The 25,478-nt window shown below is 38.5% G+C and overlaps 1 protein-coding gene across 8 annotated transcripts in view; it reads right to left on the reverse strand.

The window, feature by feature from the left end:
* The window catches only part of PAK3 (p21 (RAC1) activated kinase 3), a 123,465-nt gene that overhangs the window by 37,955 nt on the left and 60,032 nt on the right, over window positions 1-25,478 (reverse strand). For all 8 annotated transcript variants that reach the window (XM_081222431.1, XM_081222429.1, XM_081222427.1 and 5 more), the window contains 3 exons: window positions 22,293-22,424; window positions 20,883-21,048; window positions 12,243-12,306 (listed from right to left, as the gene is read on the reverse strand). In XM_081222431.1, coding sequence (XP_081078557.1) covers window positions 12,243-12,306; window positions 20,883-21,048; window positions 22,293-22,424 — 362 coding nt within the window. The remainder of the gene's footprint in view (window positions 1-12,242; window positions 12,307-20,882; window positions 21,049-22,292; window positions 22,425-25,478) is intronic.

Raw genomic sequence — 25,478 nt, forward strand, 5'->3', positions numbered from 1 at the left:
AGCTGCTTGTATACTTTGGAGATTAATCCATTGTCAGTTGCTTCATTTGCAAATATTTTCTCCAATTCTGAGGGTTGTCTTTTGGCCTTGTTTACGGTTTCCTTTGCTGTGCAAAAGCTTTGATGTTTCATTAGGTCCCATTTGTTTATTTTTGTTTTTATTTCCATTTCTCTAGGAGGTGGGTCCAAAAGGATCTTGCTGTGATTTATGTCATAGAGTGTTCTGCCTATGTTTTCCCCTAAGAGTTTGATAGTGTCTGGCCTTACATTTAGGTCTTTAATCCATTTTGAATTTATTTTTGTGTTTGGTGTTAGGGAGTGTTCTAATCTCATACTTCTACATGTCCCTGTCCAGTTTTCCCAGCACCACTTATCGAAGAGGCTGTCTTTTCTCCACTGTATATATATATATATATTTTGCAGTACACGGGCCTCTCACCACTGCAGCCTCTCCTGTTGCAGAGCACAGGCACCGGACGAGCAGGCTCAGCAGCTATGGCTCACGGGCCCAGCCGCTCCGCGGCATGTGGGATCCTCCCGGACCGGGGCACGAACCCGTGTCCCCTGCATCGGCAGGCGGACTCTCAACCACTGCGCCACCAGGGAAGCCCTCCACTGTATATTCTTGAGCCCATGCTCTTAACCACCATTTCATGTTCTGTTATATATCTTTAGCATTTTTACAGCAATGTGAAGTGCTAAGTGCAAGTGTGGTACTTCCCAAAGCCCACATTTGTATCTACTATGCTAAGCCACCTCCCTAAAATATTTCTCTTGCCTCTAATTTTCTATTCGCTTAGTCCATGTGCCCCCTTGTGAACCATTTAGTTTGTCCCTGGGCATGATAAGTCTGATTCCTTTGGCATAACCATACAAATGGAAGAACCATCCGTTTTCGGAATCAGTTAAGATTGGTCATGTGGCCAAGAGTGAAGTGGACCCAGAATTAGTGCTTAGGACTGGACTTTATCTTCTGCCAAGTATTTAAGATACAATTACTCCTTGTAGGCCCCTATGTAGAAACTGTCTCACTGTATTAATTCACTTGATATAAAAATATACAGATATATTTTTCAATGTTACCATACATTTACTTGTTTTGTTGAGACATATGTCCTTTAGGGCTCTGGAATGGCGAGGAACAGCGTTTGTACTACTTGCAATAACTCTGCCAGAAAGGGGAAGATTCAGAGTGTTTTCTATAATTTGCCACTCAATTATAAACTATCACTAAATTAAAAACAATAAAATTGCACAAAAAATCATGTTATATAAGTCCCTTTCTAAGTACGCAGAATGTAACAAGGGCCAGGCGGTATAGTCTTTAATCACTAGGATTATAAATAGGAACAGGGAATTTTTTGTTCTTTAGCTAGGGCATGACTTTTCCCAGAGTATTCATGATCATCTAATTTTAAATAGAGCTGTAACACATTATGGGTGTGGTGCCAGGGAGCTCAGTGGGTTATAGTCCAGTGATAATGAGGCCACATTTACAGGCCTTAATCCCTGGAAAGGCCAGCTAACTCTCAACTACTCACTCCAACATTAAGTCTAAGCAGCTGTTTCCCAGTGTATGCCACTGGTTTCAAGAGGGCCTAGACAGGAAAGGGGGGCGGGTGGCTTAATACAAGCTCATTACTATGGCTGGAAAAAACAACTTGAAGTGCAAACTCTGCTAATGGTGGTTGATTGAGTGGAATCATCTTTCTTTACAAGGGACAGCACACAACACAGGGCATTTAAGAGCATTAAGTAGAACAAAGAGCATCTTCCATTGCTCCATAAACATTGTTCTTCACAAATGCTAATGTGTTTCCAATCCCCTTCATCACAAAGTTTATTATGAAGCTCAGACTACATCTATTTGGTGCCTCATAGCTGTGTTCTACCTTGTAGGGCCCAAAATAGATCTGATGCGGAAGCAAATACTTTTGGGGTGGGTGGTCTCATCCAAAGAATCGCTTCTGTAAGCACTCTAGACACCACTTCTGCTCTTGCCCATAGTTTCTTGAGCAAAGAAAAACAAGTCAGAGCACTTTATTCTCAGCACTTATCCCTGAGTTCTATGCTGTACACTACTTTGTCAGATTTGCAGAACAAGCTGTTATTCATCAAGTCCTTTAAGAAACAAGTTTCAAAAATATTCATCTTCCATATGGGAGCTTCATGTTAGAGTTAAGAAAAAGAGGGCTCCTCACTGAGTAGCAGGGATAAGTCTGAAAAATACCTAACATGATATATTTACTTTCTCAAGCATTAAAACTAAAATTAATTTAGAGGGATGGGGATTGGAGGCTTCCAAAAAATGTTTGTTTGCCATTACTGATGAATTGGTTGTATCATCATTCTACATAATGCTACGATTGGCAAAGACCCAGTTAGAAAAAATTCCTTTGGTCGGATACATATCTTTATGCATAGGAGGAAAATGATTTCAAGAAATGCTCCCACTGTCAGTTACTGACAAATTTAGCTGCTTGGCTGATCTAATCTATACGAAGAGATACTACATGCAACAAAAGATACTTTGGTGTAATACAAACATGGGCTATATTGACGAATGGATTCTTCAGGATAGCTTTTTGTTTTGACACATAATTTCTTGTTAGAATTCCTTTCTTAAACACCTTCCCCTTTGAAGATCAGTGTGGGGACAGTTTTTATTATAGTACTAAAATCCCACATATTTGAACACGGTTGTGTTGGCAAGAGTGTGGACAAACAGGCACCCTCAAACATTGCTGGTGGGAGTGTTAAATGGAACAACCTCTATGGAGGGCAACTTGGAAATGAAAAATGCACATATACTTTAATGTAACAATTCCACTTTTAGGAATTTATCCTAATGATAAATTTGCATATGTATGAAATGGCTTGTCAGGATCTTCACTGAAGCCTTCTTTATAGCAGCAAAATATTGGAAACAAACTAAATGTCTATCGATGGGGGCCTAATTAAATAAAGTATGGTACATCCAAACAACAAAACACTGTGCCTCTGTTAAAAACAATGAGGTACAAACATGGAACCATCTCTAAGACATCGGCACATAATAGAAAAGGAGATATATAACGTTTTAACATTTATGTTAAAAATATATGCATCGTGCACACGCACGCACACACACACACACACATACACACACACACACACAAAGAGAAATGTACCATGTATACCCAAATACAAGGTAAGGGGCTCTCCCCCAGTTTTTTCCTCAGGAGAAAAAGGGAATTGCCTTGTATTCAAATCCTTATAAAATCGCTCATGTAATGTAGTAATTCTCCATATCCATTTATTTTTATCCATAAAGTACAGTTTAGGAGAGATACATTAGGTTGAAATAGTCTCAATAATGCTAGTTTTGGACTCTCATAAAGAGTATCTGTCAGAATTGGAAAGAAATGATGTAAATAAATTATTTCTAAAGGTATGACCTCATAACTGCAGGTGTTAGATATCATAAACAAGCTTTTTAAAGGTCATTTTCAAATTAATGCACTGAAAAGGGCTCCCAGTAGCCAAAGATGGGATAGTTTGACCATCAAAAACAATAATAAATTAGATTAATTGAAACAAATTGAAAACATAAAAAAAACATGAGTTTATAAAGATATTTTTTAAATAAAAGAGAATGCCTTCTTCTCCCACTTAAAAAAAAATCAAAACACCTTTCATTGGACACTTTTGGAAGTAGCTTGGGTACCAACATCTTACACTGAAAACTGGCAATTTAAAAATTAAGCATTTATCTTGATTTCCCTGTATGAACTATATTTCAGGGTAATCAAAGACTCCCTAGCTGAAGAGACAAAGTTCTTTTCAACAAAAGTATTTTAACTGATAAGTGTAGAAGGAATGATAGAATTAGAAAATTGCCATTCTGTTAACCCCTCATGAAATAATTGATTTGGGCAATAATCATCAATAGATGAAATCATTAGATGAAAGGCTGATGACAGCTTTGCAGTGGAGGGGACAATCACCCACTGAATCTTCTGATCAATCTACTCATCACTAAAATGTAGGACAATTAGACACTGTACCTCCTGATACAATATAATATGAAACATATAGCACCACCACCTATGAAGAAACCTTGCCAAAAATTGAACCTCAGTCTAATTAAGCTTCTAGATCTAACTGCCACTTATAGGAAGTACAGGAAATATGGGAGCAAGATAAATGGCATCAAATGAAACTAATAGACAAATCCAGAAAGTGTATATTCTACAAGATGCTGATGAGTTTCTTCAGTAAGTCAGTGGTAGTGGTAAAAGAAGGCAGATGCTTTAGAGTACAGAGACTTAAGAGGCACAACCAAATGTGATATGTGAATCTTTTTTGGATGCTGATTTGAACAAATCAACTATACAAACTGCATTTTTGAGACAACTGGACAACTCTGATTATCGAATGGGTGTTAGAGGTTAAATTTATATATATACGCGTTGTAACGGCATCGTGATTATATTAAAAACATTGATAAATGTTGAATTTGGGTCATAAGAATATGGGAGGTCCTATGCTATTTTCTCTACTCTTGTGTAAGTCTGAACATTTGTAACAGAAACTTTAAAAAGTGATATAGTAGAAAGTCACGCTGTGAAGATTTAAATATACACCTACAGGACAGATTTGGAAAACAATCATCTGAATGTTGTATAAATGGGCAATTGTAACTAGGAATAAAATATCCAGGCACAGGGCCTCCCTGGTGGCGCATTGTTTGAGAGTCCGCCTGCCGATGCAGGGGATACGGGTTCGTGCCCCAGTCCGGGAGGATCCCATATGCCGCGGAGCGGCTGGGCCCGTGAGCCATGGCCGCTGAGCCTGCGCATCCGGAGCCTGTGCTCCGCAACGGGAGAGGCCACAACAGTGAGAGGCCCGCGTACCGCAAAAAAAAAAAAAAAAAAAAATCCAGGCACAGAATCATATGTAGATTAAAAATATTTTATCTCAAAGATCTTAGAGGGAAGTCAGATGATGTACTTAGCTAACTGCTGGGGGTCTCAAAAAGGGGCTCTGAGATTACAAAACCAATACAGATGCAGAGGCAGATTTTGAATTATACCGCTCGTGAAATGTGAGAGTAGAAAAATCTCTCCTAATTTATACATGATTTTATACAATGTGTGGTTTTAAATATGTAAATAAGGGTGAATTAACAAGTTAAACATCACAAGTAGACATTCACCATTTATTCATATATCTGATAGTCTGTGTATTTAGGTGAGTTAAAACAGTGCACCACCTAATATTTGAGCATACACAGTATGTGTGAGCACACTTGCACACGTGTGTATGTGTGTGTGTTTGTAGGTGCGTGTATGTGTGCAGAGATTCTATGAAAATATTACATATGAAACCAGAAACAACATCTTTTTGGAAGTTTCCTTTGTGCAGGGTAACTGGGAGGCTGAGGGAAAAGGGTTGGAGGGACACTTACTTTTCACTGTCTACTCCTCTGTACCTTCTGAATATTATACCATGTCCAAGTATTATCTACTTAAAAGAATTAAACTCAAACAAACAAATAAAAAACCCCACAGTATTGCTTGTATCTCTCAATTTGTTTCATAACACAGCCCCAACTGATCTTTCTAGCATTATTACCTGTTAATTCCCCTGCCAAACTGTACCTTTGACTGTCTATAGAGTTGGAATTCTTGATTTAATTCTTCTGGTCTTTTTGATACTCATTCATCCAATACTTGCTGAGTATTTACTCTATGCCAGACATCGTTGCACGCCCTAGGGATATCAAAATGAATGAAACCTACAGTCTGAAGTGAGTGTTCATTTGGTTTTCTTCAACGGAAACTTCCCATAATCCCAACTTGTTAAATCCCACACCTTCTCAAGTCACTATTCAAACGCATCCTCCTTGAAGAGTTCTTCATCGTATCTCCTCCATGGCTATAAATGATCTGTCCCTCCACTCTGTCCCCATAGCTCTTTATAATTACATTACATTACTTACTGTATTTTGCTCTATATAATAATAGTAACTGTGGGTGTGACTTTTACCCCTAAAAATAACTTATCATTTATGGAGCCCTTCACTATGTGCCATGTACTGTGCAAAGCACCTTCTCTCATTCATTTCTCACACCCTTATGAGGTATGTGAATTCTGCTTACAATGACAGAAAACCGGTGCTTAAAAAACTAAATAACTTGCCCATAGCCTTCTGATTTCGGAATCTGGACTCTGTCTTCCTCTTCAAATTTTCCAAAACTTCTCCCTTTATTCCATCATGGTTTTCAAAGTTTCAAGCAATTTTACATGTCTAAACAAGCTAAGATATAAGTGGTGTACACATGCCCGTGTGGATCAAAGCTGTAGGACTCAGGACATACACAGAAAAGATGAGTTAGGGCTGGGGTAGCCAGATAGAGAGATTCATGGGGGAGATGACAGTGAAGATAGTGTGTGGATAAAGTATGGGGGGAAAGGTACACACATTTGGAAGTAGGGCAGACCTGCTTATTTCTCGATACAACTTTCCGTTTCTCCCCGTCAAATGTTCAGAACCTGGTTCTTAACTACTACTCTGCACTACACATAGTAGGCCCTCAACAAAAGTTCCCTGAAGGAAACACATTATTTGTTAAACTGGATCCAAACCATTTCCTCTGAGCTGCTTCCTCAAAAATAGTTGTTTTATTATAATGTTGAAGAGAAAACAAATGGAAACCTCAAAGAGAAAAAGAGTCTGTTGTTCAGTGCATTCTCATTTAAGGAAAGACCTTAAAATGAATTCAAATATATTAATGAGAAATATGTTCGGACAGCTGCTAACGTTCGTGAATTCAGCCCTCTGTTACATAGCTATAGCTACTGCTTACTCAGGAATTACACAGGTTTGCCAATGATAGCTGTTGACTGAAAATAAATATTTAATTTTGCTGTCTCACCCTACCTCATTTATTCAACAAGTTCTTTTATATAACTATCCGAAAGAGTGAAGATTCTTTAAGTCTCCACCAGATGTATTTCTGACAAACTCATATTGTCAAGTTAATGATATTTTGGGGGGTGGGTACCGGTCCCTTTTTCTTTCTTTCTGTTTTTTTTAAAACTTTACATACATCTGCTCAAAATATTTAGATTTGGTGGCCACGTACAGAACACTTTTCACAGCAAACCTGATGAAATAATGTCATTTTTAGCTTTCCACTCACAGCTATGGCCTCAAATGATTAGACATGAAATTCTGAATTTGATTTATGGAAGATGGAGCCCAATTCTCTGGCTCCAGGCCTGAATGCTGGGATGGCAGAAACCCATGCTGGAAAAATTTTGTTTTCCAAGTAGATGAGGGTGATTAATGGAGAGGTTCCTCTCAAATCCGGCTCCCAAGAGTAAGCTCCTGTGCTCCAGGGAGCTAAAAATGGAATACTGGGGCTGATTATTCCTAGCTCCAAATGATTACAGACATAGGTTTGAATGTCACCATCAATGAAAAGAAAAAAAAAACTCTATAAATTGAGAGTAAAGACTAGTTTATCTAACTTGGTCAATAAATCATGGGAAAATCCATTGAGAGCAATGTAAGTAAAAGAAAAATTAATTTAAGTGGGTTCTTTTCTGGTCTAGAAAGAAATAAATCAATATTTTGCTCATTCCCTTTAAAAATTAAGAACAGAGAACAAAAGTCTACTAAAAATGAAAAAAAATCATAATTCATTAATTAAATAAATGATAGAGTTACAGTAAATAAATAGATTTAAGTTACTGGCTTCTATCTTAAAAAGCTACATAATTTCATCTTGATTTTATATTATGACCATTTTGGTTGGGTGTGTGTGTGAAAATGGGCAGAAGGTGAAGCCAACATGGATGAAAAAGACAGACATGCAGCACACACAAATACCCAAAGGAGAACAAAATCAGATGTGGTGAGGCTGATCTAGTGATTATGAGAAACAGTTAAAGACACACTGCAAGAGCACAGGGAGATCAGCTCGGTGCTTTGTGACCGCCTGGAGGGGTGGGATGGGAAGGGTGGGAGGGAGGGAGATGCATGAGGGAAGGGATGTGGGAACAGATGTATATGTATGACTGATTCACTTTGTTATAAAGCAGAAACTAATTAAAAAAAAAAAAAAGAGAAATCTAGAAACAATAAATGCTGGAGAGGGTGTGGAGAAAAGGGAACACTCTTGCACTGCTGGTGGGAATGTGAATTGGTACAGCCACTATGGAGAACGGTATGGAGGTTCCTTAAAAAACTACAAATAGAACTACCATATGACCCAGCAATCCCACTACTGGGCATATACCCTGAGAAAACCATAATTCCAAAAGAGACATGTACCAAAATGTTCATTGCAGCTCTATTCACAATAGCCCGGAGCTGGAAACAACCTAAGTGTCCATCATCGGATGAATGGATAAAGAAGATGTGGCACATATATACAATGGAATATTACTCAGCCATAAAAAGAAACGAAACTGAGCTATTTGTAATGAGGTGGATAGACCTAGAGTCTGTCATACAGAGTGAAGTTAGTCAGAAAGAGAAAGACAAATACCGTATGCTAACACATATATACGGAATTTAAAAAAAAAATGTCATGAAGAACCTAGGGGCAAAACGGGAATGAAGACGCAGACCTACTTGAGAATGGACTTGAGGATATGGGGAGGGGGAAGGGTGGGCTGTGACAAGGCGAAAGAGAGGCATGGACGTGTATACACTACCAAACGTCAGGTAGATAGATAGTGGGAAGCAGCCGCAGAGCACAGGGAGATCAGCTCGGTGCTTTGTGACCGCCTGGAGGGGTGGGATGGGGAGGGTGGGAGGGAGGGAGATGCATGAGGGAAGGGATGTGGGAACAGATGTATATGTATGACTGATTCACTTTGTTATAAAGCAGAAACTAATTAAAAAAATGAATAAATAAACTTAAAAAAAAATGGATTAAAAAAAAAAAAAAAAAAAAAAAAAAAAAAGACACACTGCAAAAAACAGAGACAGAAAGAGCAAGATACACATGTATATACTCATGAAAAGACAGAGGACAGAGGGAAGGGAGAGCTAGAAAGACAAACATTTTCATTAGTTCAACAAATATTTATTGAGGCAAAAACAGATCCAGAGAGATGGGGGAAGCAGACAGGGGAAGCTCTGTAAATCCCTGAGGTTGGCCAAATGAACTCTGACTGTTGATCGAAACTGTACAAAATTGTTTTGGGGGGCTCCACCAAATACAACAGCACTGTGCTAGACAGTAAAGGCGACAAAAGGATAAATCAAAAAGACTCCCCACCCTCTAAGGGTTTATTTAAAAGTTGAATGGGGTCTAAGAGTGAACTCTCTGCTGGTTTCATCATTCTTGAAAATGATGAACTTGCTGGGAATATAAAAGAGAACTTTCCGCAGCGGCAAGCAGGATTTCTCCTTTGATTTTTCATTTTAGATTATAAAGGCTTTACAAAGGTATGCAGAAATAGAGAACTTTCCTTTTGCACCCTCAGATGTCAGAAGCATAAATAACAACCAGGAGGGGAAATCTCTTTGGTATGCCAAGTTGTTTGGCAGCCTAATCTTTGTTCTTGGAGAAATCAGTCTTGCTTCATTACCTAGTATCTGGGAGATATTTGAAACCATCTCTTACTTCTTTTCTTTTCTAAATTCAATGATATTTTTGGCTCAGTTGGGTCTAAGTGAGAATGAGCAATCAAAACAAAATTATAACATTTTCCACTCCCCAAAAGACAACTCCGAATATAAAAACACTTTATGAATAAATAAATAGCTCCCATTTAAACCTACAACTAGGGCAGTGTTGTCCATTAGACATATAATGTGAGCCATATTTTAAATTTGGGGGAAACTATATTTTAAAAAGCTCAAAAGGTAAAATTAATTTTAATAATATACTTTACTTAACACAATGTATGTAAAATATTTCAGCATGTAACCAATATAACATTTATTAATATGATATTTTGCATTGTTTATTTCATAGTAACTTTTTGAAATCAGGTGCATATTTTTTACTTGTAGCTTACCTCAGTTTGGACTAGCCACATTTCAAGTGCTCAATAGCCACATGGCTACCATATTGGACAGCAAAGATCTGGAATGCTACTTCTCTATGGATTGTGTATCACTTCCTATTGTTAGCTCCATCAAAGATACAACTAGATTAAACTAAAATCTAAAAGGTAACTTTTGCCTTCCAAGTCACCTTAGTACAAAATACTGTGTTTTTTTAACCTGCCTTGTGGTGTTAACCTTTTGGACAAAAAGAAAGTGAGCTGAGGTTTGTACATGGACTTGAGAAGGCACGGCTTCCTGACTTAAGTAAAACAACCAGTTCACTAGAACTTCTAGTTCACTAGAAGTTAAGGAGGAAAACTCCAGGTGAAATAATGGCTACAGAAGCCAGCCCTACCCTTCACTTAGGTGAATGGAGTAAGCATGTCACCCAAGGTACCCTATTTAGCCTCTTCAAGCATTCATCACTATAGATTGTAAGTTCCTTGAGGGCCCACACTATTCATTAGTGAGCTCTGTTTCTCTCACATCTAACACAGTGCCTGGCATATAGTTGGTGTTCAATAAGTGTGTGTTGAACAAATAAATTAATTCAAATAAATACAGTCTCTCATTTGCACTAGACACACTTCAAGTGCTCCACAGCCACATGTTAGTGGCTATCATATTGGACAGTGCAGATGTAGAACATCTCTATCATCACAGAAAGTTCTAGGGGACAGCACTGTCCTAGAGCAATGGGCAGAAACACTATTTGACTCGTTAAGTTTTAGGGGCCCTCTAGAGACCACAAAACCTTTTTTTATGAGCACGTGAGAATACCAGTGACAGCAAATGACAAAGAAAGAAGCAAGAGCACAAACAGGTATATATTTTACCCTCCTAGAAAGTTTAAATGCAGCAAAATTACGGTTTCCACTGCAAGAAGACACTTGGCCTTATATTTCTCCCTTAGTTTCTGCCTCCTTCTTAGGGTCTTCTCACCTTGATTCCCACCAGGCACAGTCCCCAAGAGTGTCCCTCTTACCCTCTAGCCAAAATGTCTAATGAATGTTTTCCCTTATTTCCCGAGATAAGTTGGCAATTTCAGAAGAAACTTTAGTAAAAAAGCTAGGGGGAAAATGAAATAAAATATAAAAAATCACAAAACAGTCAAGGTTATATACAGTATATAATTTTCTGAAGCTAAGAATCCCAGGAAAAGCAGTGAGGTGCTTGAAGAAATCCTACATTCCCTTATCTGAAAACAGACTCCAGTGGCTGAGGGGCTAGCACAATTTTGCAGGCACATTAGCTGTATCCCTTTCTTCCCAGCCCCTTGTTTCAGTCAGGAGACCTCTGGGGTGCCTGGCATACAGTTGTTGGTACACCTCATATCTTGTCTCATTTCCCATTTAAGGACACCCCTTTAGAACGCTTCATTTCTCTTTAAACAAAACATTTCCCTGTTTCAAACCCTGTTGCCTACTCAGGCACTCCTGTTTAGTTTCACATTAAGGCTTGAGAAACATGTCTAATTACAGCTGGCTTGTAGAACTGGTGACTCCCACCCTTAGCTCTGGTGAATGATCTAGCCCCCTGGTTTCCAGGTCTAGCCGATGGTCAGTATTATCTGAGGAACTGTTCCAAAGTTCAGATTACTGGGCCCCGCTCCAGACTTCTGAATCAAATCTCTGGCAGTGGAGCCTGGGAATCTTTATTCCTACAAGCATACTAAGTGAAAATGATGCACTCTATCCCATTTAGGGATTATTGATCTATTTCTTCCTTACTCAGATAGCCAACTCTGCCCACCTCTGGCTCATTCAATAAGGATCTTCCCTACCATCACTGTCACTTTACAGTTTGAGAATGAAACAGGATCTTAAGTTAAGCATAACATCCATACAGATGTAGAGGGGGACAGGGATAAAGGGGGTTTTCATACAAGCTGAGAGGTTTCTCTAACTCTACTGCTTTTCTAGAGGAATCGGTTTGAATTGTCTAACTCTATGGGATGAAAGCATCTGTAAATAATTCACTGTTAACCTAACAATAGTGAAGATTCCAGCAGGATATGTTCCTAGGTTAATTAACAGTCTGCCAGCCAGAAAGGCCAATATTAAGAATGCAAAACATGAATACAACCTAGAAAATGAGAAGTATAATTTACCAGAAATTCAAGCTGTTATTGCATTTTAGTATATGTCTCTGGTGCTCATCTTTTGATAGTTCACATAATAATCACTTACCCTTGACCTATTTTTTCAAATCTTGTGTATTTTTTCTTTGGGTCACCAACACTCACAATGCTTCCTGAGGGGAGGGAGGGAAGAGAGAGAGAGAGAGATTTAAATTGATTGATTTTCCTCTATTTAATATTAAAATTTAAGATGCCAGAGTCAATGACAAATAAAATATTAGAGCAATATTCTTAGGTGATTTACATAATTTATATGGATAATGATATATTTTTTTAAAGTAACAAACAGTAATATATTAATTAAACTAGTAGTAATAACCCAGGTGCTTATACTCAAAATTGATGATGTTTGGGAAACAAGAAGGACTGATCATAACCCAACATTTATTAAAAGTTCCCAAAAAGGATACTGTAGATTAGGAGATAAAAACATCTAAGGACTTGTACATAGTAGTTAATAAAATCACTATCTTCTCTGAATTGGAGTAAAATTGAGTGCTACAGTACATTCAGTTTTGCTGGACAAATATCTCTTGAGCAATTAATATGCACCCAGTACTGCACTAAGGGCTATGGGGGATGGGGAATGGCTCTAATAAAGAATAAAGGTTAATCATAAAGTAATGAGGCTTACTGTTTTAAAAAACTTACATCCCTGTACACCTGAAACTAATATAATATTGTAAAACAACTATACCTTCATAAAAATTTGTATGATTATAAAATAAAATCCTAAAAAAACTCCATACATCCCAGAACCTAGGACCCTATTAGCACTCCAAACATTTTTAACAGCTTTACTGAGATATGATTTCCATACCATAAAGTTCACTCAAAGTGTACAATTCAGTGGCTTTTAGTAAATTTTTAGAGTTGTGCAAATTTACTAAATTTTACCATAATCTCATTTTAGAACATCTTTATCATCCTAAAAAGAAATCTTGTACCTGTTAGCGGTCACTCTTGACCCCCTCTTTGCTTACCAACCCATCCCTAGGCAACCACTCATCTACTTTCTGTTTCTATAGGTTGTTACAAACATTGTGGAGTAAGTTTACAAGCCACACAAGAAAACCATTAATTTATCATGTTTGGCTCTGGGAAAAAATATTGGTTTTTGTGATTTCAAGTCCACTACTCAGAGGATCAATACTTGCCACCAGTCAGAATAAATCTAAAGGAAGTGACATTGACTCTCCAATGCAATGCTCAAATAGGTACCGAAAAATTCCGTGCCATGGCAGCATCGTGGGAATAAGTTCTCAAGTGGACTACTTTGAAGGGAATCATTTATTTGGATACTTCTGGCCCTCCCTTCTTTCCTTATGGAAGCAAACATCAGTATCATTACCTTTAAGTTATATCTTACTAACATGGCCCCTATTCAAAGAAGTGTAGAGTCAGTTAGTATAACAAGATGTATACACATGAACTAATCAAGAGAAGGTCTGTGGAGTCTACCTCCCAATTGTCACTCTTATCCATTCCCTCCTCTTCATACCCATGGCCACCGCCATTGTTCAGGTCCTCACCATCTCTTGTTCAAACCATTGTGCTAGTCGTTACCTACCTCTAAACTCTGACTTCTCTAATTCCTTGTCCACAATGCCTTTGGAATAGGGTAACCATGTAACTCATAAACGAAGACTGTCTTGGATAAACTGAGATGTGAGGTCAGCCTACTTCAGAGTGATTTCACTCCATTATCCATAAATCGTCAAAAGTTCCCCCTTACTACAGGATCAATTTCAAATTTCTTAGTCTGGCATAGAAGGCCCTTTACCACCCAGCAGCATCTAGCTCTTACCTAACCAGTCTAACCTCATATTATTCCTTTCCGCTTCATCCCTCCAACTTTATATCCTAGCAACACCATCACTATCCAAGGCTTTGGTCTTTAGACATGCTCCCCCTTTCCCTTTCCTATCAAACCCATGAATTCCTATTTATTATTTAAGTGTAATATCAAGTAATCCTTTGTGAATTCTTCACTGATCATTCTAATGAGACTTACATGCTTCTTTTTGAGGGTAGGAAGCTTGTCTTTTCATCCCTGTAACTTCAGTGCCCAGAACAGTGGCTGCCAACTGAATTTGCTGACTAAATGAATGTGAACAAGCAAATATGTATTCAAGAGCTAAACTGTGTGCTACAGACAATACTTCGTGCTAATTTAGACATGATCTATTTTCTGGGCTAGTGAACAACTTAATTCAGACCTACCAGTAGATAGTATACCTGGAAAAAATAATAAATTAAATGTTTCATTCATGGATTGTTCATCCATGGTTGTTAGGTTTGTTGTTGTTTGTTTTTTGTAAGAGAAGTCCATGTTTCAGTTAGGTTAAATAAGACTCACAATATGTGAGTCGTTGTAATTCTTTTCCTCTTGTATTCCCAATCTCAGTCAATGGCGCTACCATCTGTCTACTCAGTAGCCCGAGTCAGAGATCTGGGAGTCACCCTGACTTATCCCTTACCTTCACTCCCCATGTGTAGTTGTCCACTGAGTCCTGGGCCTATATCTGTTTACCTCCTAGATACTTTTTGAATCTGTCGTTTCCTCATTACCACTGTTCTAGTTAGGCCCTCACTATTCTTTGTTTGGGCTATTCCGACAGCCTCCTAACTGGATTCAGAATTTCCAGCCTCTGCCCACTCGAGTCCAGGCTCCACACCTCTGTCAGGATACTCTAAGTGCAGACCTGATCACGTGATTCTCTGGTTCAGGGGTCCTGGATGCTTCCTTAACACCTACAGGGTAAAGCTCAAACTCCTTGGCATAGAATGCAAGGTTCTTTGTATCTGGCTCTTGCTTCATTCTCCATCTCATCTTCCCCACTTCCCCACTAGAACTTTATGCTCTCACCATAACAAACGAATTGTAGCTCATGATAAGATCCTGCTTAGCGATTTGGCTCCCTCTCTTAAAACTCCAGCCCCCATATCCACCACCAATTCTACTGATATATTCAAGTGGCACTGAATAAGTTAATGTTCTCAACCATATACTTGTATACTTTCTTTACATGCTATTCTCTGCCTGCAATGTCCTTCTTAAGTTTTCTTCCTGGCAAGTCCTTATTCATGCTTCAACTCAGCTTCAGTTATGCCTCCTCTAGGAAGCCTTCCCTGATTTTTTTGGAATAAAGTTAATAATTTCCCTTCTCTGTACTGCCATTGTACCTTCTCTCTCTCTCTCTCTCTTTCTGCCTCCTCTTTTGCTTTTTTTCTTGTTTTTGCTCTTGCTCTCCTTCTCTGTACTTAATACACCATCTATCTATATCTAATTATTTGACATCCCCTTATAGACTGTGTCGTAAGGACAGGGGCCATGTCTTATTCATCTCTGCATCCTCAGTGCTTCCTCATATAATGCTGTATGTGAAATACATTGGTTACTCAATAAATGTCTATTGAATTAAACTCAAATAAAATTAGGAATTTCATTTAGTAAATTCCCCGTATTTTAAGGCAGGGGCTAGAGAATGTATTTTACTTGAGCTATCTCTATAGAATACTACCAATTTAATGATTTCTGAGTTGCTATTTCATTTTTCAAATTGTCTCACAGATTTCTACATCACTGAGAACTACCCTCCTTCAAGCCAGCTGTGAATGGGTAAGGACCTGGAACTTAAAAATTTTTTTTAATGAAATGACCATTTTAAAGTCACTTGAAACCACAGTTTTATTAAGCAGTTTAAAGTCTTCTAAGAAAGTTACACTATTAAGTTGCTGAGCAAACTCTTTTCCATAGACTGAACAAAAGCAAATAAGCTTCAGCCCAAGCCACTGTCTGAATTATGACCAATTCCAATTGGCAGGCTTTAGTTAATGAGGTTTTTATTTTATTTTATTTTATTTTATTTTATTTTTATACAGCAGGTTCTTATTAGTTATCTATTTTATACATATTAGTGTATATATGTCAATCCCAATCTCCCAATTCATCCAACATCCCACCTCCCACGCCTTGCTTTCCCCCCTTGGTGTCCATACATCTGTTCTCTACATCTGTGTCTCTATTAATGAGGTTTTATGGCAGTAAATTATTCAACTTTTATTTCCATGGTATGCAGGATAAAAACAATAACAACAACAACTGGGAATAAATCCTTTCATGAGGATTACCAAAAGACAACCATTTTGATGCGCTTCTGCTTCTGAATTTAACTGCTATTCAAATAAAATGGCGTCCTCATGCTCATTACCGGTCACAGGATAGTGTGTGCTGCCATCTACTGATGCTAAGCAAGTGAACAGCAGGCCTCGTGTACAATTCCAAATTACAAAACAAGCTTTTACAGTGACGTCTTTCATCAGAGCCATTATAATTTGTGTTCATAAGTTATACTAAAGAAAGGAGAAAACATTGGTACACAATAGGCATAAAGAGACAAAAATCAGCAACTCAACATCAAAAGGAAAAAAATGACGACAATACCAGAACAACTTCCAACCAGAGCAATTTCCTAAATGAGAAACAAACCATTCACTTTAAAGTACAAGGATTTAAGAAATCACTAAATACTAGTATTTGAAAATAGGCTTCATGATGTGGTTTCAGTGACAGAAAAGCCCATCAGTGTGTTCTCCTACATATCAAAGAAAAGAAGTTGAACTCCAAGCATTAAAGGACTGTCTGTTTGGCATAATGAAGGTTTTGACTTCTGAGAAAAAGCAAAAGAACTCTCTAAACTAATATTAGTTCTATCTGAGGGGGGATCCGGAGAAAGAGTTTTGAGTGGGGGATGCTGGGGGAGGGGAGGGACTAGAGGAGGAGGTGATTGCACAATTCTGCTGACAGTCAGCACCTTTTGAAAAATTTCACTAAAATGTAGGGGTTTCTTTATTTTCCAGCAGATTCAGACCAGACCACAATGAACAAGGCAGACCCAGGCTATCTGTCTGTGTAAAACTGAAAGATGATCTGTTCATTTCAGCCATTAATGACCCCATGGTCTGGCTCCCACAATCAGTATCTGTGTGGAAGAAGAATAGCCTGACAGCTCTGTGGTCTGGGCTGCCCACATCATAGTAATCAGATCCCTGAGACTGAAGGTGAGGCCGCCCTCCCCTCCTCCCCACGCTTATGGTGGGGTCCACCCTGGTATGGGCCGTAGGCCATTTTCCTACCTCCCTGTCTCCCTTTTCCCTCTACTTTGCCTCTTAGCACAGGCTCCTTTACTCCTTCCCCAAGCTCCTCCTCCTCATTGATTTCTGTACAGGGCCCATACATCTGGGATTATTGCTGGTTTCAAACATTCTGTCCCCCTGAAGATCCTAGGCCCCAATTTTTTTTTTTTTTTTTTTTTTTGCGGTACGCGGGCCTCTCACTGTTGTGGCCTCTCCCATTGCGGAGCACAGGCTCCAGACGCGCAGGCTCAGTGGCCATGGCTCACGGGCCCAGCCGCTCCGTGGCATGTGGGAACTTCCCGGACTGGGGCACGAACCCGTGTCCCCTGCATCGGCAGGCGGACTCTCAACCACTGCGCCACCAGGGAAGTCCCCCAATTTTTTATATTGAAAAATACGGTTGCTCTCATGGTGGAAAACACAGGATAATAATTCTAAGCAACTATTTATTGTGCTGGGTGTCTTACATACTTTGCCTCGTTTGGACCTCACAAAATCCCCATTATACCAGTACAATCGTCTCCATTTTTCAGATGAAGACACTAAATTTTAGAGGAGTTGAGTGACTTGTCTAAGGACACACAGCTGGGCTGGGTCTGTGACTCAGACTCAGTTATGATTCACTTCAAAGTCTGTCCTATTGTATTATCTTAATAAGGCTTTATATTCATGTAATAAAATAGTAACTACCTTTTATTGAGCACCTATTGTGTACCAAGTACTGTTGCTGGAGGTTTTTACATACATTATTCTCATTGAATTATCATAATGCTATAAGGTTGGTACCATTATTATCCCCATTTTTCTTAATGAGGAAAAAGAGGTCCAGAAAAGTTAAAATAACTTGCCTAAAGTGACACAGCTGGGAGCAATGGGCTTGTGATTTGAATCTGGGCCTTTCTGACGCCAATACCTGTCCTCTTAGCCATAGGTTGGGCTACATAAAATCCATCCTATAGACAGAGTCCTAAAATGTAGTTACGATTCTCATCCCCATTTGGCCAATAAGAAATGAAGGTTCAGAGGGGTTAAATAACTAGCTTAAGGTTATATAAGTGAGTAAGTGGCAGAGACAGGGCCCAGAGAGGGTGATGGTGAAGCAGAAGCAGGAAAGACAGACTTTGCAGACTTTGCAGTAAAGCTCAGCCTGGATTTGCTTCGTGAAAAACACTCCTCCATTTCTTGGCAGGTGTGCCCTGCCGACATCTGTGAGCACAAGGTAGGGTTGAGAGTTGCAGGTGGCCCACAGGCTGGAGGGAAAAAGATTCTCTCTAGGCCCAAGCATTCTCCAATGGAGAAAAAAACTGACTTAATTCTTAATTAAAAATGTAATCAAACATGGCTTTTCCCTCTTCATCATGTTGCTCAATGTAGGGCAGAATAAACAACAAATTATAAAAACCACAGCTCCAGAACCATTACAGTTTGCAAGCTAAACAAGATCTTGCCCCCGCCTCAAAATAATGCCTGTTTCTCTGTCAGTGAACTTAAGAAAGCTATAAATGTATTTTCATTATAATAAATCTACTGAGACTTGAAACAGTTATCAAATAATCAACTTTACAAAAGCGAGGCTGCTAGATTCTAAAAATCTGATATATTCTCTCAGGTCATGTAAAATAAAGGAAAAAAAAACTGAGGCAATTGTCTGAATACTTGAACTGAAATTATCCAGGCAATTCTTTCCTTTATTCCTTCCCTTTTACACAAATAGACAGCTGGCAAATGCAGAAGCAAAGTGGGTAATGGAAATAGTATAAGCTTTGAAGGCAAACAGATATGAATTCCAACTCCTGCTCTGCCACTCATTAGTTTGGTGATCTGGTCACTTCAGCTTTTTGAGGCTTACTTTCACTGATCTATAAAATGAGGCTATGAAAATCTACCACAAGGGATTACTGTGAAAATTAAACTTGATAATGTATGTAAAGTGGTCAGCAGAGAAGGCACTTAATAAATGGGAATTATTGCTGTTGTTATTAAGGAAATAGTTGGTATTAGCACTAGAGGCATGTTTAATCATGTACAGTAAAGTCGGTTGGCTAAAGTCCCTCAATTCCAGTTCTGAGCGCTGACAACTGCAACCCAAACCTTTGCCTTTCCAAATACCTCTGTGTCAGACTGTCTCAACATCAGAACTGTTGACATTTGGGGCTGAATAATTCTTTGTTGCAGAGGGGAAAGGAAGGAGGCTACCCTTTGCATTATAGAGTGTTTATAAGCATCCTTAGCCTCCATCCACTAGATGCCGGTGGCATTCCCTGTGCTGTGACAATAAACATGTCTCCAGATACTGCTAAATGTCCCCTGGAGGGCAAAATGGCCCTACGACCACCTCTGCAGAGTCTTCCTGTGGCCTATAGCCTGCACTGCTCTCTTCCTTTCCTGAGTTCTTTTAGACAGACAGTCGCATGAAACAAGATGGCCTCCTATTCTCTAATTGTATCACACTATTAAATCTTATCTTCCAAATAAAATTGTAAGTTTCTTAATATCAGGAAATTGTTTTTCTATAGTTTCCTCCAAAGACTCTGGCATAGAACACGTAAGTAGGAACCCAGTAAAGATGCATTTGTCTGCTCATTTTATCACCCATTCAATCAACAAGCATCCGTTAAGTGCCTTTCTGTACCAGGCACTTTATTAGAGCTGGATGTACGGGAAAAGAAGACACAATCTCTGTCTTTAAAGAGCTCCCAGCCTAGTGAAGGAGACAGACAAGTACAGTGTGATATTTGCTGCAATAAAGGCAGTGAAAAGAAGGTCCATTGACTCAGACTGAGAGAGACAAGGAGGGCTTTCCTGAGGAGGTGTCTTTTGAGCTGAGGTTTGAAGGATGTGTAGGAGTTAGTCAGATTGGAGGCACGAACTGTAGATAACTAGTGATTTGTTAGATGCATTTGTAGTATGAGTTTAATGAATGTGCTTCACAGAACTTTGACTCTTTTCAACAGAGAATTTTTTTAAAAATCTCTTTGACCCAGAAAGCTAAGTGGAAGAGGAGTGGTTTGTAAAATGGAGCGAGTGTGTATGCACAAGCCTGGGTACACTAATGACACTGCAGGAAGGAGGCTGTGAGCATTTGCTGGCCCTGCTTCCCTGTCCACATAGCAATGTTCCTAAATTAAGAGAAAAGGCAATTTTATCGTGGCCACCCACTTTGATTGACTGTGTTGGGTTTTGAGGTTGAATTATCCATCATGATTGATCAGGTGGGGGCCCCTGGGGTACGATCATAAGATATTTTTCATCAGACGGATCCCCTTTGGGGGTGTAATCTTAAAATAAAACTTACTACTTAATTCATTTAGTGAAGTTTTCACCTCAATTGATGTTTTTCAAGTGAAAATGCTTGGTTTCTGTGCAATTAGGAGTATGAGGGAGGGGGTGATCTGGAAAACACAGTGAGTCTCAAACTTTTCATCTTGTGATGTCAGGGAGCCTGGAGTTCATGCAAGCAGGTTCAAGTTTTTAAAGGTTCAATTCCCACCCTAGGTGGGGAAACCCTCTCATGAAGAAACTAATGATGGCAAAACAAGAAACAACTCACTTAGCTTCTCTAGAATCTCCTCATCTGTCATCTTGGATTTTTTCCTTTGCCGATCTGTGTTTCTATACAAAGTACTGGAATTGGCGTTCTCAGCAGAAGGTGGTGTGACCTCTTTATTTGGTGCTGCTGGTGAAGCAATGGATTCAACCACGGAACGAGTGTAGATCTTAAAGACAAAAAATCTGGTTACAGATTAAAGACCAAAATAATGCTACAATTGATGAACCTACATTGACACATCAGGATCACTCAAAGTCCATAGTTTACATATGGTTCACTCTTTTTTTTTACACATATACACAGTGATTTATTATCATGTACTTTCATAATTATTAGATGTATCCTTTACAATAATGACTTCAGAAGTATCCATTTTTATAGATCATTAATAAATTCAATGTTCCTTGAATCCAAAATCACTAATTGGGTATGGGTAATACAGATACTAGTGAAAAATTCTGTAACTAAAGAGTTGTAAGACCTTAGACAATTAAATCACTTTCCTAAAGTTTTAGGGTCTGATTATGCCTGATATCTCTCTTCTAATTCTCAAAATTTATGTTTGGCCTTGCCCTCTGAGTCTTTCTTTTCAGAAATGCCTTTTCTGTCTCCCATTATCCTTTATATGGGATGGCAGCCTCCAGGGCCATCAATTTCTGTAGAGGTATTTACCAAACTGTATTTACCTACAGAAGTCAAGTAGGAGGAACTAGAGGAACAAACTATAATGAAGGTAGAGTTGGGCTGTTGTATTTTTGGCCACACAGAGAGTGGACCAATAGGATTATGATATTCAAGTACCTTATTTTTCATCACTTTCAATCCATCAATCATATGGTTCACTCAATGTACATTCTATGGGTTTGGATGAATGTATAATGACATGTATCCATCATTATGGTATCACACAGAGTATTTTCTCTGCCCTAAAAATCTTCTGTGCTCCACCTATTCATTCCTCCCTCCACCCTGCCCCTCAACCTTTAATGAGTTTTTAAAGACAAGTGATTTCTATCAAAAAGGATCTTTAATTTGCTTCAAGTATACTGCCCTTGAAAGCTCTCAGGAGCCAGTCTTTTGAGACCCCCAAACATGCTGTGTGAATTGTGGTCTTGGTGCCTCTGCTTATGCAATCCTTCCTACCAGATTCCCATGGCTTTTGTTCTCTTTCTTAACTTCTGCAGCAGTTTTAAAATTTAGCACTTATTTGTATATTGCTTGGTATTATTCTCTAATTGTCATGTGCTAATCTGTATCCTCAAACAGCAACCCCAATGAAATTTTTATCTTATACTCTAGTCCGGGAACATATATGCTCAACAGATACTAGGTGATTAACTAGATTCTGACTCTAGGACTATGCCAAAGGACATCTGTTGAATCATTTGGAAACGGTCACTTGGGACTTACTGATTTTGTATGCTCTGGTCTTGGTGCAATGACTGGTGGCGGCTCATTGTCGTCTTCTTCTTCTTCCTCTTCTTCATCTTCTTCTTCAGACACAGGGGGAGCCAAAGGAGGCTCTGATGCTGTTTTTGTACTCTTATGGTAAAAACAAAGTTTAAAGACTAGGTCTTAACCCCTCATTGTTTTTCTTCAGAAGTGAGAAAAGGGAGATAAAATATCTAAGCATGTAGGGATAGGAAAGAACTTCATCTTTTACAAATGCGCAGAACCATCTACAATTTGGTGGCCAGAACCTGCCCACATCCAGAGATAAATTCAGGTAAGGATTTAAGCACCATGAAATTTTAAAAATTCCTTTTATTTTCCACTGAGCTCAAAAACAGTGAGCTATTCATTTAACATTTTCAAGTTCAGTGTTTTTGAAATCAATGAGTATATTTTAAAAATCAAATTAATTGCTATTAACGCCTTGAATCGGTACTGGGCAGATTGTCAATGTGTTGATTGACAGTTTGTCAACCAGCAAAGGGCTATTTTGTGCCTAAAGATCAGAGCATACGTATGGATATGGCATAAATACAGCTCTGCAAATATTCACTAAGTACAAGCAAGCCCATAAATGTTTCTTTCCTGTTCAGCCTCCTGGAAAGAAGCACTCAGAGAATAACAGACATGAAGATTTAAGGAATACTCATCTACATAAATAATTATTCAGTCTCAACCAACAGGTAAATGGTGATTTGCAATGTGAAAAATTTCAATAACACCAAAAATAATGACAGCAACCACAGTATCTAGGGTTGGTTCTCGATCATTCACATTAATGCAGGGGTAAAATGGTACCAAAGGTGGATTTTGAAATAACTATGGCCATGGTACTCAAAGTGTGGTCCCCAGATCAGCATCATTAGCATTATCAAGGAACTTGTTAGAAATGCAAATTCTTGGGCTCTATCCAGACCTATGAATCAAATTCTGGGGGTGGGACCCAGCAATCTGTGCTATAATAAGCCTTCCAGGTGATCCTGATGCTTGCTTAAGTTTAAAAATCACTGAACTATGATAAAGGTCTTTGCTGTTCAGTATGATGGCTATTCAACACTTAAAATGTGGCTAGTCTGAGTTGAGATGTAAGGTGTACGTGAAAAATACATACCAGATACTGAATACATAATAAGAAAAAAATATAAAATATTTCCTTAATGCTTTTTATATTGAGTGTATGTTGAAATAAAAATATTTTAATATGTTGGGTTAAATAAAATATATTATGAAAATTAATTTCACCTATTTCTTTTTACTTTTAAAAATGAAAATCAGAAAATTTAAAGTTACACATATGGCTTTTATTACGTTTCTGTTGGACAGCACTATTATAGATGGTTTTTGAGCTTTTGTTGTGTGTGTGTGCATGTGTGTGTGAACTTGTTTATTTTTTGTTTATGCCTTTGAGTACACTGGCTCAGGCTAAGCCTAAAAATAATTTTCTTTCTTTCTTTCTTTCTTTCTCTTTCTTTCTTTCTTTCTTTCACATCTTTATTGGAGTATAATTGCTTTACAATGGTGTGTTAATTTCTGCTTTATAACAAAGTGAATCAGCTATGCATATACATATATCCCCATATCTCTTCCCTCTTGCATCTCCCTCCCTCCCACCCTCCCTATCCCCCCCTCTAGGTGGTCACAAAGCACTGAGCTGATCTCCCTGTGCTACGCGGCTGCTTCCCACTAGCTATCTATTTTACATTTGTTAGTGTATATATGTCCATGCCACTCTCTCACTTTGTCACAGCTTACCCTTCCCCCTCCCCATATCCTCAAGTCCACTCTCTAGTAGGTCTGTGTCTTTATTCCCGTCTTACCCCTAGGTTCTTCATGACCTTTTTTTTCCCTTAGATTCCATATAAATGTGTTAGCATAAGGTATTTGTTTTTCTCTTTCTGTCTTACTTCACTCTGTATGACAGACTCTAGGTCCATCCACCTCACTACAAATAACTCAATTTCGTTTCTTTTTAGGGCTGAGTAATATTCCATTGTATATATGTGCCACATCTTCTTTGTCCATTCATCTGCCAATGGACACTTAGGTTGCTTCCATGCCCTGGCTATTGTAAATAGAGCTGCAATGAAAATTGTGGTACATGACTCTTTTTGAATTATGGTTTTCTCAGGGTATATGCCCAGTAGTGGGATTGCTGGGTCATATGGTAGTTCTATTTTTAGTTTTTTAAGGAACCTCCATACTGTTCTCCATAGTGGCTGTATCAATTTACATTCCCACCAACAGTGCAAGAGTGTTCCCTTTTCTCCACACCCTCTCCAGCATTTATTGTTTGTAGGTTTTTTGATGATGGCCATTCTGACTGGTATGAGGTGATACCTCATTTCAGTTTTGATTTGCGCTTCTCTAATGATTAGTGATGTTGAGCATTCTTTTATGTGTTTGTTGGCAATCTGAATATCTTCTTCAGAGACTAAAAAGAATTTTCATTCCTCGAGGACAAAGTTCCTGAGGCAGATACAGACAGCCTACTAATAGACTGTTACATCGACGGACCTCGGTCTGTGATTTAAATTCACTGTGGATTTTCTATAATCATGTATAAACCTACGGTGGTGTAATAGGTATAACCATATATCTTATTGGAGCCAGCAAGATTTATATACTGTGACAAGACAGCTTAGAATTTGTAAATTTGAAAGAATATTTGATTGCCTGATATATATGCTGAGTGGTTTATAGATTGAAGTTTATATGCTTACTTGATATTGTTTTTCTATTCTTTTTTTAATTTTTATTTTATATTGGGGTATAGTTGACTAACAATGTTGTGTTAGTTTCAGGTGTACAGCATATTTATTCTTAATTTAGCCCAGACAGCTGGGCTATTACATTGGGTTGTGGCTGCATGGATAGCAACATATATTAATGAGGTTATATTTCTAGATAAAAAATCAGTTTCTTTTTGTGAAAGACTAATTCTTCAGGGCACCTCAGGGCACAGGGAGAAGTTGCTTTTGGATTAATGGTATTTGCTTTGATATTATTTTGTTCCAGAAACTTCTACTCTATCTTATGCCAGCTGGGATCCAGAATGCAACTAATCACTGTTCCTTGGTAGAACCTGCATATAAATTGACTAGTTTCTATATGGCAAACAATGCTATTTTATTCATTAGGCAATAT

Source organism: Mesoplodon bidens, assembly GCF_964165515.1.
Source record: "Mesoplodon bidens genome assembly, chromosome: X".
NCBI lineage: Eukaryota > Metazoa > Chordata > Mammalia > Artiodactyla > Ziphiidae > Mesoplodon > Mesoplodon bidens.